Below are 13,910 nucleotides of genomic sequence, written 5' to 3'. Positions count from 1 at the left end.
TTGAAACGTTTCTAAACTGTTCAAGTCTTGAGGCTAAATAAACTCTCTTTACTTTTCACTTTAACTAAACAAAAATTTATTCTGTAGCAAAATTATAATAAAAATAGTAAGACATGTCAATTTTAGGAGTTAAAAATGGAATGTTCCCTTTACATTATGTTATATTACGACTTAAAGAACTACTAGAAGCGTAAAATATAGTAATGTAACTAAAAAATATATGTTTAACATAATAAACATATTATTTATTAAATTATATTGTACTTAATTTGCAAGATTATAAAAGATGTCAGCAAGTAATTATTTTACATAAGTTCTAAACGCTAAATGCATATTCAAGGAATAAAAAAAAATGATAAAGCATAGATAATAAATTTGCTAAGCTCGAAGCTTATGATGGCAGTTTTCATATTACTATGACTACAAACAACCAACAATTTATTACGCATATATTTTCACAGATATACACAGATATTTTCATTTAAACCATCTACATATAATAATGTGTATAATACGAATATTTAGATTTTAAAATTATTTTAATTTAGGTGTTTCTCATTGGACCGATCGGTCTACCGAATGATTGGACCAATAGGATTTTTCTCTCATCGGGCATTAAAAAATCCCATTGGTCCGATTGATTCAATTGATTTTATAGCCCAATAGTAAAAAATCTCATTGTTCCAACAACAAATACCTTTTAATTTGAACATTTACATCGCAATTATACTTTATAATAACGGCAATATTTCAAGAAAAAAATGTAAATATGTGAAAAGTAAAATCACAAGCCACCATTGTTGATTTTAGTTGAAATAAATTCTGACAGTATTAAAAAATAATAATATTTTACTATTAAAGGAGAAAAGAGATCACTTTGTAGTATTTTTTTCAAAGTATATAGTATATTTAAAAAATAATTTTATTTTTAAATCGCAATTAAAAAATTTTTAAATGCGATTTTAAAAAATCCGGTTTTTTATTTGTATTACTGCAACATGATCAAAGGTTGAGCGTAACATATTTTCAACATGTAAACATTTTAAGTTATAGCAAATATATCGCAATATAATATATATTTTATATAGTTTGGCTAAACATAAAAATTATGTTAAATACTGTTCTCGTAATCCAGTTTAACGCGGCCGAATGTCTTTGATTATCCAAATACAGATCTTTTCACTGAAAAAAAAAAATGATTTTTTTTAGTAATTACTAAATTATTAAAAAAACGTATTAATACTAACTACAAAATTTCAACTGACCTTTATTTTAGGGCGTACAGATAAAGTCAGTTTTTGCATTAGTCTTGTAGAGGAACCTGTAAAAAAGTATTAGTTCATAACTTCCAAATAATTGATTACTCAGAAAGATCCTTAATTGACATTACTCATAGTATATCTACACTAAGTGGACCACTCAATGACTAAATACATCGGTAAGCCGAATATATTAAGCCATTCAGTATTTATTAAGGATGTAGTTACTTGAGTATCGACGTTTTATTTTATTTTTAGTAGAGAATCGCATACTATGGAAGACATTGGGAAAAGTCTTTGTCCAGCAGTGGACAAACACAGCCTGATGACATCTCACAGCTGATTGTCATAGTATACCGACCAGTGTTGCCAATTTAGCAATTTTACACTAAATTTGGTAGATTTTTAGTCAGTGACATATCATGTAAATGAACTAACCCGTGTAGGCATACATAAATCCAATCTATTAAATTTTGTCAAATTTCTGACTAATTTTGGTTAAAAATTGATATTTATTTATTTAGCATTTTGTTTTAGCACTTTTTTTTTTTAATAAAATAGCATATTTTGGCATTTTTAACAGTTCTTTTAGAGACATTTTGATGTAGCCGAAATGGCAACAGTGATACCGACCGGTGAGTGATCCGAGCGCCTTTATCCTGGTCCTTGGCGCGAGCAGCAGCAGGTAGACAGGCACCGCGGTCAGGATCATGAGGCAGCCGACGCCGGTCTCCGCGGGAGATGCCACCGCGGGCACCGCCACCACCAGGATAGTGCAGATTATGTAGATCACTGATGACATAAGAAATGAGATTCTTACCACGATTGGGTAAGCTTTGGAAGTATTTGACGGAGGAGGGGACGCATAGGAAGAGAATATATTCTCTCTCTGTGCATCCCCTCCTCTGTCAAGGCTGCTGCAATTGCGGATGTCTATGGGCGGCTGCTTCGCTATTTAGGCAGACTCAGGTGACCGCTTGATCGTTAGCTAACTTAAAAAATGATCACTTTATTTTAAACCAAAATTTATAAAACCTACAATAAGAAAGATGCTCGTTTCTCACTTGGTACATAAACTAATAAAAATTAAAACAAAAAGAGAGATTGATTAGGAATATATATAGAGAGAGAATCATATCATATGAAAATCTACGTAAAATATTTGTAAAGTTAAAAAAAAAAATGCAATTTTTGAATTAAAAAGCAGACTCCATTAAAATAACTGGTACATTATTCTATATTTTTAATAATAGAATCACTTCCTTCCTAATCCTTCTTGTAAAATAAAAAACTATAATATATCTCACCGGGGAAGAATAGGTTGACTCTAATGGGTCGTTCCAGATCCGGTCTTGTGTATCTGAGTACGGGCAAACACAGCACTGCTGCACCGATACTTAGCTGAAAACATAAATCTTCTATTTTTACAAACTTATTAGGTTTTATGTAGCTGATGGTACTCCACAGATCTGTAATACTAGTAGATCTGTAAACTTATAGGCGTCTTTGACTCCATTGATCTACTTTTCCTCTTTTAAGTCTCATTTCTACATGTATTTATTGCTTCTAATCGCAAAGACAAGACTTTTTAATTCAGTTATATCTTAATTTGTGAACTAATTCCTTCTTATAGTACTACTACAGTACTAGCTGTCACTCGCGACTCCGTCCATGCGGAATTGAAAACTATGTGTTCTTTCAAACTATTTCATCAAGATCCGTTAAGCCGTTCTGGAAATACCTTCAAACAAACATCCATACATCTTAACATTCACATTTATAATATTAGTAAGTTGTAGATACGTACCCAAGTAGCGAATCCTACGTAATTAATGAGTGCATATATATCGGAGACTGTAAGGTAGAGTAGTGATAGCAATGCTACAGCCAGTACAGCATGCGCCGGCGTCGCCCGAGCTGACACCATGGTGAGAGCACTCGGCATCTGACCCTGAGCTGCCCCCGCGTAGAACAACCTGATGTAATACAACATGTTTCTTAATGTTTCCACTGCTGGAACATTAGTGATCATTGTCAGAAATGTTTCACGTTAGACAATCGATCTAGCAAACAATTGATTCTGCCGTCATCACCTACCTAAAATCTTACCGGTTTCTTCTAACTGTAATTAAAAAGAACTGTATATAAAAATGTTAACCTGGAAGAAGTGAGAAGCACACCGTTCACAGCACCGAATGTTGAGGCAGCGACGAACAACGGGATACAGAGCGCGAACCATCCGAATAAACGTTCGGCGAACGTCACCGCCACCGCCGCTGATCCCAATACCTGGAAGAAAAAAGTACAAGTTTTAAAGTATTTGAAAGTTATTTTAGCATTATTACTTCAGTAGACAAGAGGGAGGTGTCAAGATTTGATGGTAGGTTGTTGTAACAACGCAACAGTTAAAGAGCGTTACCTCAATATTTGAGAATAATGTGTAAGGTGTTGACTGTTACCTCATTCGGTGATAGTGTGGTGTAGAAGGCGACATTCGTGAATGTGTAAACAATGGTCACCAGCGCGACTGAGATTGCAATAGCTCGGGGTAGATTCTTCACCGGGTCCTTAAGCTCCTCGATGATGAAGTTCAAGTAATTCCTTAAATATTATTACGGAATTAGGGGAAAATTAAGCAAGAATGTAAATTTGTAACAACCATAGACGTAAAAAAGTCTGCATTTTTTTTTATTACAAGATGGCAAACGAGCAAGCGGCCACATGAATTCGCCGAAATGGCGAAACGACCGCTGCCCATAGACATTCGTAATTGCAGATGCGTTGCCTACCCTCAATCAACGAAGGAGGAGACGAACTAAAAGAGAATATTTAACCTTACTATGCATCTCCTCCATCAAATCCACCTTCCCATCCATTCCTTATAAGAAAAGGGTGGAAAGGGAAAGAGGACTGAGATTAGGCCACCGGTACCTTAATATTTTGTCTTAACGGAAATCTATAATCTCTGCCTACCCCTCTAAGTTACCGCCATGTTGTTTGTAGTTTATAAGCAATAAAAAAATATTCTTTTTTATTGTTGTGGTAGCAAAAGGAGAGCTACATTTAAGTGAAATAATTGAAGAAGTAATGTTAAAGTACCACAGAAAAAACTTAAGTCTAATGAGTCTTACCATCCGTTGTATGCGAAGAGTCCGGAATAGAAAGAGAGAGCGATAGATGTGACGTCACTCGTAGTCCCTTCAAATGTAAAATGCTCCACTTTTCCTGAAAATAAAGACATAAAAAAATAATTAAAATAAATTACATTTTAACAGTATATTTGTGCTATTTTTATTTTTTTTGCTGGTCAGATTTTTCATTCAGATTCCCATGCAATCTGGCAACACTGACTTTACTTCCCGATTGCATGAATTTAGGTTACAAAGTATTTTGTTAGCTTTGAATAGTTTTTAACGATATTGTGTACTTAAGTGTTTAAATTGTTTTTTTCGCACTTAAACAAAATATTGCTGTGAAATACCACGATTAGATAATAAAATGACAACCTAAAAAACTAATAAAAAAACTAATTACCTTCGTTGATTGTATTTTTGTCAACAAAGTCTTAATTTTATTTAAACTGTCAAACCAAACTGTAAAGTTGTCTGGTCCTAAGAACCACACTAATTGTAGATTTAGTATACACTAACGGAAAGCTTGAGTAAAGAATGCGACTGTGATACAAAAAAGCAACTCGATAATCATTCATTAATTTCATTTAAAATTTAATTCTTTTCTTCCTGTCAAGTATTCAAGGAATTCAGGAGATTGCAATCACAGGTTTTACCGGTCTGTTGCTATTATGAATGATTGATCGGGTCATATTGAACGGGTCACTTTCATTCGTTCAATTGCCTTCGCTGCGGTCATGGTCTAAGCGCGAGGTCAGCTGACGAAATTCATAAGTTCGTTTATTGTTAATTTCTGAAACCAAAATCTCTGTTTAAAACATACCGTCATCCCTGTCGTTATCTTTATAAAAGAAAGTCGTGTTACGGCCACTGTCCACGAAGGTGTAGCTTCATAGACGCGTATTCGTCATTGTACGCTTGGTGTACGCTTGCTTGCAGCTTACATACAAAACAATGTAACTCTGTCGACGGAGCGGCAGCGTCGCGCTCGCGTCGCTGCACGCAAGCTTCATGACACCTGCCGTACTGGCTGTCGTACGCCTCCGCGTACAAGGAGTGAACGCACGTGATTTTTATTGTAAAAAATGGCGGGAACGACTGCCAAATTTTTTCAGATCATAGAAAAATATCCGTGTTTGTATAACACTAATCTTGCTGAATATGCTAGAAAAGATTTAACTAAAAAGGCTTGGAGTGAGGTGGCGAAAGAAATCTACATTTGATATTTCTTTCTATATTGGATGGGTCCAATATGATCATCGTTTTCGTCGACTTCGAATGTAGTGATAAGCCAAAATAACGTCTTCGTCGTCCGACTGAATTCTCACAAATGATTGACAATGTACGCTTGCAATACGCCTCGTGGATAGAGATCAGTACGCTGGGCTGCTTAAGCTGCACGGAGTATTTTGAAGCGTCTATGAAGCTACGCCTCCGTGGACAGTGGCCCTTAGTTACACTATTTACAACTCAAGATCGGTCGAACTGATTTAGCTGAAAATTGATGGGGAGTTAGCTTAGAACTAGGAGACGGACATAGGAACTTTATTATCTTGTGTGCATTTTTTATTCCGCGCGGACGAAGTCGCGGGTAAAAGCTAGTCTTTGTTAAAACAGAGATAATAATATGTTTTAACGAGAATTTTAGTTTCAGAAACCCACGGTTAGTCCATTGTACTTATTTATCTATGGTCTAGTCTAATTATAATTGTCGATAGCCACTCCATTTTACGTAGCGAGAAATAAATAAAATAAAGTATTGACACTTTCAAAAAATCCAAATTATTTGTACGAATATATGCTTAACGTATGATAAAATAAATTCAAAACAAATTTTGTTTTTTTTTTAATATTTTAATTTAAAACTAAAAAAAATTGCTACGGAAGCAAGAAAACTTTATAAAAAAACAATCTAAGGGCCAATTATATTTTATAATCTAATAATAGTCAAGTAAAAATGTCAATAATCATTCAGGTTCATAAAATTTTTACTCTATAAGCAATGTTGGCTATTAAAATATATTTATTACCAATCAATCTGTATTTATTATTGCATCATACTTTGTTAATATCAAGATAATAAAAATCAATTACAGATCAAATTTCGATCATAGAACTGTATTGCATGTTTGTAACCATTTTATAGTCGTTTGTAGCTCAAAGTGTGATCTAGGATACATTAAAATAGCTTTATGCACTTCTACTACACAAAACATAACCTTGTCAAATTTCAAGTTCATCAATTTGCGTTACCTTAAAAAAGGGGGGGTACAAAGTTTGACGCAGTGTCTGTTTTGGCTTTTAGTGAGTTTCCTGGTACGCCCTCTTTAGGATGGGATAGCAGGGTTACATGAGTCTGTGTAATTTGCAGACTTATGGCGCTACTGTCTGCTAAGCGCCCTGGGCGGTCGCCCAACCGCTCTCTACCGTATCGCCAGTTGCTATGTTATTCAATGTATGTATGTAATGTATGACGTAGCATAGCCTATATTTATATAGGAGTTATGAATAACTCCTTAGCACGTAATAAGAAAGTCAATAAAAGGATACTTTGATAGTATTGTTACAAAATTGCTGTCATCGCGTCTGAAAATAAACTCAATTTCCTCGGTAACATTAGGTCGCTCGCATACGATATTCTGATGCATTAAAAGTAGCTGTTACGTATTGCAAATCGAATAAAGAGTTTAAGTAAAACTTAAGTGAAGAAAAACTTATGATTTTATGAGTATAATTCTTTAAATATTATCAAAAGTTGAAAACTTCAGAATCAGTGAAACTCTTAAGGCAACAAACAACAAATCACAAACATTATTTTTTTAAAGAAATAAAATAAATAGGACGTGAATTATCATAGTGCGTTTTACTACCAATTTGACAGCTGTGACGTCACAAAATGGCGCAGGCAGATAGTTATTTGAAACGTCAAAGCCAACTAAGGATATTTGTTCCGTGAACTAATGAGATGCGCTGCTATCTCAGTTGGTTCAGTCAGAATATATATTATTAAAACCAACTTATATAAAATGACATAAAAATGCCATGACAGTTACAGTACAAAGATCTTGTATAGTAAATAGCGACATTTTGTTTCAGTTTTCCAAAAAAATATGACAGATATAACATTATTTATATCAAGTTTTCGATAGTCGAAACAGAGTAACAGTATGCAGACGTCTTTAGTGCGTCGGCGGTTGTTCCTTATGAAATGATTGCCGCAATCCGGCGCGGTCTGGTTGCATCGTATTATTTAATATTGTCGTGAAATGCTCTATAATCATGAACCGGCCAGACCGATGTGTCCAACACTACTTGAAGTATAATATTTTGAACACTATAACTATAACTGTGTGAGTTTACATTGCTGAAATATTCACATAAAACATGTTTAAGATGAAAGATTTTTGCATATCAAATAAATATAAAGATGTTTAATTATTCAAATTTTCGTGAGACATTATCATTAACTAATACAGGAAAGGCTAAAACACTCACGTACATATGTCCAGTGTCGGCACAAGTACTTACTTGAGCCTACTTCACACATATTTTTATATTTGCGACTACTATATTTTTTATCGTACTATGTAAGGCAGTTCAAAGCTTTATAATGAATTCACTAGATGGCGAACACACAAAGGAGTAATTTGCGGTGTAAATAGATCCATGTCCTCAAGGAAACGATTGTCTCCACATCTGTGCTCGACATTTCCCTTAAGAGATTTTTTCTGCTTTATAGGAAAAACGACAACGAAATAAAATCCTGCAAAAATTAGTTTTAAATTTTCTTTGTTAGAGAGATTTAAACAAAAAAAAACTTGAGAGGTGTCAAGGGACACCCGGATGGAACGAAGTTCCTTTCAATTAATTAGTGAAGGAACCAATGTTTATTCTATGAATAAAAAACTTAAGTCTTCACAAGAAGTACATTTTATTTCTATGAATTTTCGTTAGGTATATATTGTCACGTCGTTGCCATGGTGAAGTAGCGCTCATTCGTCGTTAACATACTTACTATAGCAAAAAGTGTCGGGACAACTTTTCGTAAGAATTTTTTCCGTCTAGCCCCCTTACACAACGCGCGATAAGGAACTTCTTTCCAATATGAAATCTAAAGAAAAAAACTGTTTTGATAGACAGTTCTTTTTACTGATAAAAAGAAACTGTATTCAGAACCAGTTTTTTTTTCACAGTTGATTCGTAAAATATTATCAAGAATGACCTACATACTCTTATAGAATAATAAGTAAAATTAAATAAGTATAATTAGTTCAAAATAAAATTATTTGTGACGGAAAATTATATTTACGCTTTTCTACAAGAGTCAGTCAACTTTAGCTGTCAAAGTTGCAAATATTGCATATTAGTTGTTGGCGGCATTTTTTTTTTTTAATTTTCTTATCACACGAAGTAAGCAGTTGATTGTCACTAATTGTCAGGTTAACGACCTATTTCGTATTAATTATTATTTTTGTAGGTTTTTAGTTTATTTTAATACGACGCAGTTAACGAGTTGCCGCTATCAGTTTTTTTACTAACGTCTAATTTAATTAAAAATACGGTATAAAAAGATGTATTCGGATTGTACTCTTTTAATGGGGGGGGGGGTCCCTTTGAAAGAGTATTGCTAAGATAAAGATATGAGGAGGCTAGTCGTCCAGATATAATGCAAGGGGTTGTATTACAAGATTCTAACTTTATAGCTGTAGGTGCAACTGGGGTTCCCTAAAATTGTGTGAAGCGTCACCTGAAATAGCGAGCCACCATAAAGTTTGGTTAGCACTGTAGCCAGGGACGTATTTATAATTATGGGCGCCTGGTTACGAAATCACTCTAAAGCCCCTATAAGTAGTAAGCTAGCGCTCACATAGTGTACCAGTGGATTAAGGCTCTATTGGTTATCACTACGTACTCACCTCTACAGAGCTGATAGACGCCTGCAGCGATGATGATGAAGAGAGCGAGCAGCTTGGCGTAGGTGAACCAGTCCTGAACGCGTGTCGCCGCGCGCACTGACCAGCAGTTAACGAAGGTCAGCAGTACTACACAAATCATATAGATACTGAGAAGTCAAGCGATAGTTAATTTGCTGTCTGTACTCCAGATATAAAGCAATTCAAACTTTATGAAGGCTCAGAATGCTAACAGAACTCTTAGACATAAATATCACTATCCTATAAAAATCTACTGACCTGACACTTCCGTTGTCAAGGCAGTGGAGTTCTGCGGTTAAAGTGATATAAGCTTGTTATGACATCATTTACGCAGGTACCATGTTAGTGTGGTCGTGTAGTACTTACATATGCAACAGGCCGCCAACAACCTGGTGGCGTCCTCAGGTGGGTCGCACTCTGGGAATATCGGCTTTAAGACGTACACACTGAATGTCAGTGCCACTATTGCCTGTCAATCAAAGAGATTCAACTATAATAATAGTAATAGAACGGACAACAGACTTCTAAAGGTTCATTTAGACGTAAGCCAAAATCGTACTCTCGGCGGTCACTTCGAAGCGAGACAAATGTATGAGAATAAATGAGAGCGCTATACCGCTACTGACGTCATCGCCGGATAGTTCGAACTGTACGTAGGATTCTAGCTTATGTCAAACCTTGTGTTTTTGAGACCAAAATCCCTGTCAAAAACATATTGTTATATCTGGTTTGTCAAAAAAAAACAGGGATGACGATATGTTTTATATAAATTTTCATCTCAGAAACACACGGTAAATGAGTCCTTATATTTACTTTTAATTATAATTTCAGATAGTCGTCAATCGTTACTACCGCTCTCTGTCACAAGCATCAACATAGACAATTGAAACCGATCAGTACAAGTTGTTTGGTTCCTCATGTCTATTGAACATATAATCAAAATGTGTTTTAATTCAAATATGGAAGAAAATACATCAACTGTAACTGCAAACTTTGTGTAACATACTGTGACTAAAAAACTTTTATTTTTAATGTAATATTTATTTTTAATCTAAGTCAGTAAAAAGATATATTAATTCATGTGAACGTTAAATTAATAATATGCACTTTATTTGAAGAAAGAAAACACAGTCATTGTTATACGATTAGCACGTATAGTGTTTCTATTTCAGGATAATTAGTTTGACAATTCACTAGAGATGGGTTGAGTAAAATCGATTTTGAATCTTTTCTATTTTCGACGGTTGATCTCATAGCACTTGCAATCAAAAATTACGTGATTATTGTTTTTGAAATACAAAGTAAATAAAATTGTTTCTTTATATTCCTACTTTATTTTCAAAATTAAATAAATAAATAAAATATTAAACTTTAAATTGAGGTTGACAAACAAAAATATATATTTTTTTTTGTTAGTTGTGCGATACATAGACAAATAATAATAAATTCAAAAAGTAATAAAATGCCTAAATTATACTACTTATTTGTTCGGTTAATTGGAACGAAGTTCTTTATCGCGCGTTGTGAAAGGGGGCTAGACGGAAAAAATTCTTACGAAAAGTTGTCACGACACTTTTTGCTATAGTAAGCTATTGGAAGCTGTGCGGCGTCGCATGTTTCTCTGTCTGTCTCACTCTCTCTTATAGAAAGCAAGCCAGATGTTTTCATTTCTATTTCGCATTGAACAGTGTGGTGTCGCGACGATTATTTTTGTTGAGTGTATACAGGTTTTTTGTAAATAATAAAAAAGTATTATTATAACTTAAAAAAAATAATATTTTATTACAATTCCTTCACTAATTAATAGAAAGCAACTTCGTTCCATCCGGGTGTCCCTTGACACCTCTCAAGTTTTTTTTTTTAATTACAAGAACTACCGAGTCGTAGTCGTTCGTTATGAACGTACGATCCGACACTATGACAACCGTCCATTAAGTACAATATTAATTCTTATCCAAAATTAATTCGATACTTCTAGGCTTCATTTGTCAAATGAATCATCCTTAGACTTACTAGTATAATTACATAATATTAAGTTTAACAGTTTATTTAATTTGACTAATCTAACCCAATCTATTCTTATTAATGCAATTTGTTTCACACTTTTAAACATTTTATCGTTGTCAGTATATTTTCTTTACAATTAGTATCAATAAAGAAAAATCAATGTTTATTGTGATACTTAATAAAATTGTTAGAGCCTTTCTTTAAATTCAATACACGACTCCCCTAGGAGCGACAGTAACTCGATTCAATCAATAAAAGTTTCGCTTCAATAAAAGAAATCCTTTTATTGTTGATATCTAACTTTATACGAGTTTAAACGTTGATTCTCACTGTTTATTGCAATAAAATAGCTGTCGGGTATCTCGTTTACATCTCTATATATATAAAAGAAAGTCGTGTTAGTTACACCATTTCTAACTCAAGAACGGCTGAATCGATTTGACTGAAAATTGGTGGGCAGATAGCTTAGAACCAGGAAAAGGACATAGGATAATTTTTACCCCGTTTTTTTAATTACTTTTTATTCCGCGCGGACGGAATCGCGGGTAAAAGCTAGTCTATATATATAAAAGAAAGTTGTGTTAGTTACACTATTTATAACTCAAGAACGGTAGAATCGATTTGACTGAAAATTGGTGGCCAGGTAGCTTAGAACCAGGAAACGGACATAGGATAATTTTTACCCCGTTTTCTATTTTTTATTCCGCGCGGACGGAGTCGCGGGTAAAAGCTAGTAATATATAAAAGAAAGTCGTGTTAGTTACACCATTTATAACTCAAGATTGGTCGAACTGATTTAGCAGAAAATTGATGGGGAGGTAGCTTAGAACTAGGAGACGGACATGAAAACGTTTTTATCTTGTGTGCATTTTTTTATTCCGCGCGGACAGAGTCGCGGGTAAAGGCTAGTTTGAAATAAATCACGATTACGTCAGTGGTAATGGTAAATAGCTGTCAAGTCAATTTACGCGGCAAGTAGAGCTAGTGGAAAACTGGTGTTGCCGTACCCGATAATCAATATCGATTCATTATTATTCAACTCTATTAACCAATCTAAGAATAGCAATACCAACCCTGTTATCGGTAGAAATATTAAATTCTTAAGATTAATGTCTGAATTATTTATATTATTTTGTAATTAGTACAACTTTTATTTGATTTCTGTAAACAAATTTACTGAAACTATCTTTAGATTTATTTTAATGATCGATCTTTGTGGTCGGTTTTAAGTTATTAGAATAGCAGAAGTTATAATTACCTGTGAACAAGGCCGGACTATCATACACTCTATCCAGAGCCGGATGAAGGCGGCGAAGGGCCCAAACGTCTCCATAATATACGCGTAGTCGGCACCGCTCAGCTTTATCATTGTACCGAGCTCCGCGTAGCAGTATGCACCAATCTGGTGATAGGGTACACAGGTTTAATATTTAAAAACACACACTTTTACTATTTATATGTTATTGTGACGTCATGGCTGAAAAAAGGTACGGTGTGGAAGTAAGGTGGGTAAAAAAAAAATAAAAAAAAAATTTAGTCAGAGTCTCCGAGTTCGAAAAATAATATTTACTCAAATAAGTGTTTGTTGAAATCTGTACTTTTATAGTGAATTTTGACAGTCATTTAGGAATGCATTCTACTTTGAAAATAACAGTAACGGCTGACTCCTATTATTAAATGACGTTTGTTTTTTTTTGTAAAGAACACATTTAAATTTTATACACAATCTATATTTACTTAATTTATTATTTTGGCAACATTGACATTTAAACATTTAAAATTATACCAGGCCATAAAATCCATAAAAAAAATAAATTATCTATGGATGCAAACAACTAATAATGAAATTTTACCTGTTAATAAAATTTGTATTATGTTTCCTGAGATGTCCGAAGTCCTTTATGAGAGTACATCGCTTCATTCCTTCCGGTGCGCCCCAACTCACGTCACGTGACAGCTCCGCCAGCGCCACTGCCGACATCAGCGCCTCCAGCGGACCTAACCTGCAACTCCAAAACCCGGGAGCACGCCACCAAGCCACCACCTTGTCATTGTTCGACTCATAACCGAATTATTTTGGTGGAATAACCACCAGAAAGCCCTTGTCTGGACTTCGGACATCTCAGGAAACATAATACAAATTTTATTAACAGGTAAAATTTCATTATTATGTGTTCCGTTCGATGTCCGAAGTCCTTTATGAGAGATCTGTTTGTTATCTTCTGGTGGCTTGTGAAATAAGAACGCAACAATGTGATAAAAGCACTTAATTTTTCGTTAAAAAGATCGTTAGAGGTATTTTGATCACTAATCGCAATTTAATCGATTCGGATGATTTGTATTACTAACCCGAAAAAAAAGAATATCTTGATACAAGTAATTGAAAAAGCGATTGCTCCCGGCTATGTAGTACACATATGCTTAGCCTTTTCGTGGCATCATCTTCATTCTTGGGCTCGGTGCCCACCGTAAACTAGGGACGACTATGCCACAGTCAACCGCCTGGCCCAGTTCGGCTTAGTTGACTTCACGCTATCTTTGAAATTCTATGCAGATTTTCGTGGCATCGAATTTCCGTT

The 13,910-nt window shown here is 34.5% G+C and overlaps 1 protein-coding gene across 1 annotated transcript in view; it reads right to left on the bottom strand.

Annotated features, from left to right (window-relative positions):
- Positions 1–1,089: 1,089 nt before the first annotated feature.
- Positions 1,090–13,910, bottom strand: part of LOC106719327 (large neutral amino acids transporter small subunit 1) — a 34,737-nt gene continuing 21,916 nt past the window's right edge. The window contains exons 3-13 of the mRNA XM_045683974.1: positions 12,590–12,733; positions 9,691–9,793; positions 9,307–9,432; positions 4,391–4,484; positions 3,719–3,860; positions 3,418–3,548; positions 3,067–3,235; positions 2,567–2,660; positions 1,893–2,051; positions 1,266–1,321; positions 1,090–1,182 (exon numbers count right to left, since the gene is read on the bottom strand). Of these exons, the coding sequence (XP_045539930.1) occupies positions 1,180–1,182; positions 1,266–1,321; positions 1,893–2,051; positions 2,567–2,660; positions 3,067–3,235; positions 3,418–3,548; positions 3,719–3,860; positions 4,391–4,484; positions 9,307–9,432; positions 9,691–9,793; positions 12,590–12,733 (1,221 nt within the window). The 3' untranslated portion in view covers positions 1,090–1,179. The remainder of the gene's footprint in view (positions 1,183–1,265; positions 1,322–1,892; positions 2,052–2,566; positions 2,661–3,066; positions 3,236–3,417; positions 3,549–3,718; positions 3,861–4,390; positions 4,485–9,306; positions 9,433–9,690; positions 9,794–12,589; positions 12,734–13,910) is intronic.

The sequence above is a fragment of the Papilio machaon genome, chromosome 24, assembly GCF_912999745.1.
Source record: "Papilio machaon chromosome 24, ilPapMach1.1, whole genome shotgun sequence".
NCBI classification, from domain to species: Eukaryota; Metazoa; Arthropoda; class Insecta; order Lepidoptera; family Papilionidae; genus Papilio; species Papilio machaon.
Note: the sequence above shows the minus strand (reverse complement) of the source record. Positions and strands in the feature narration are given on the sequence as shown.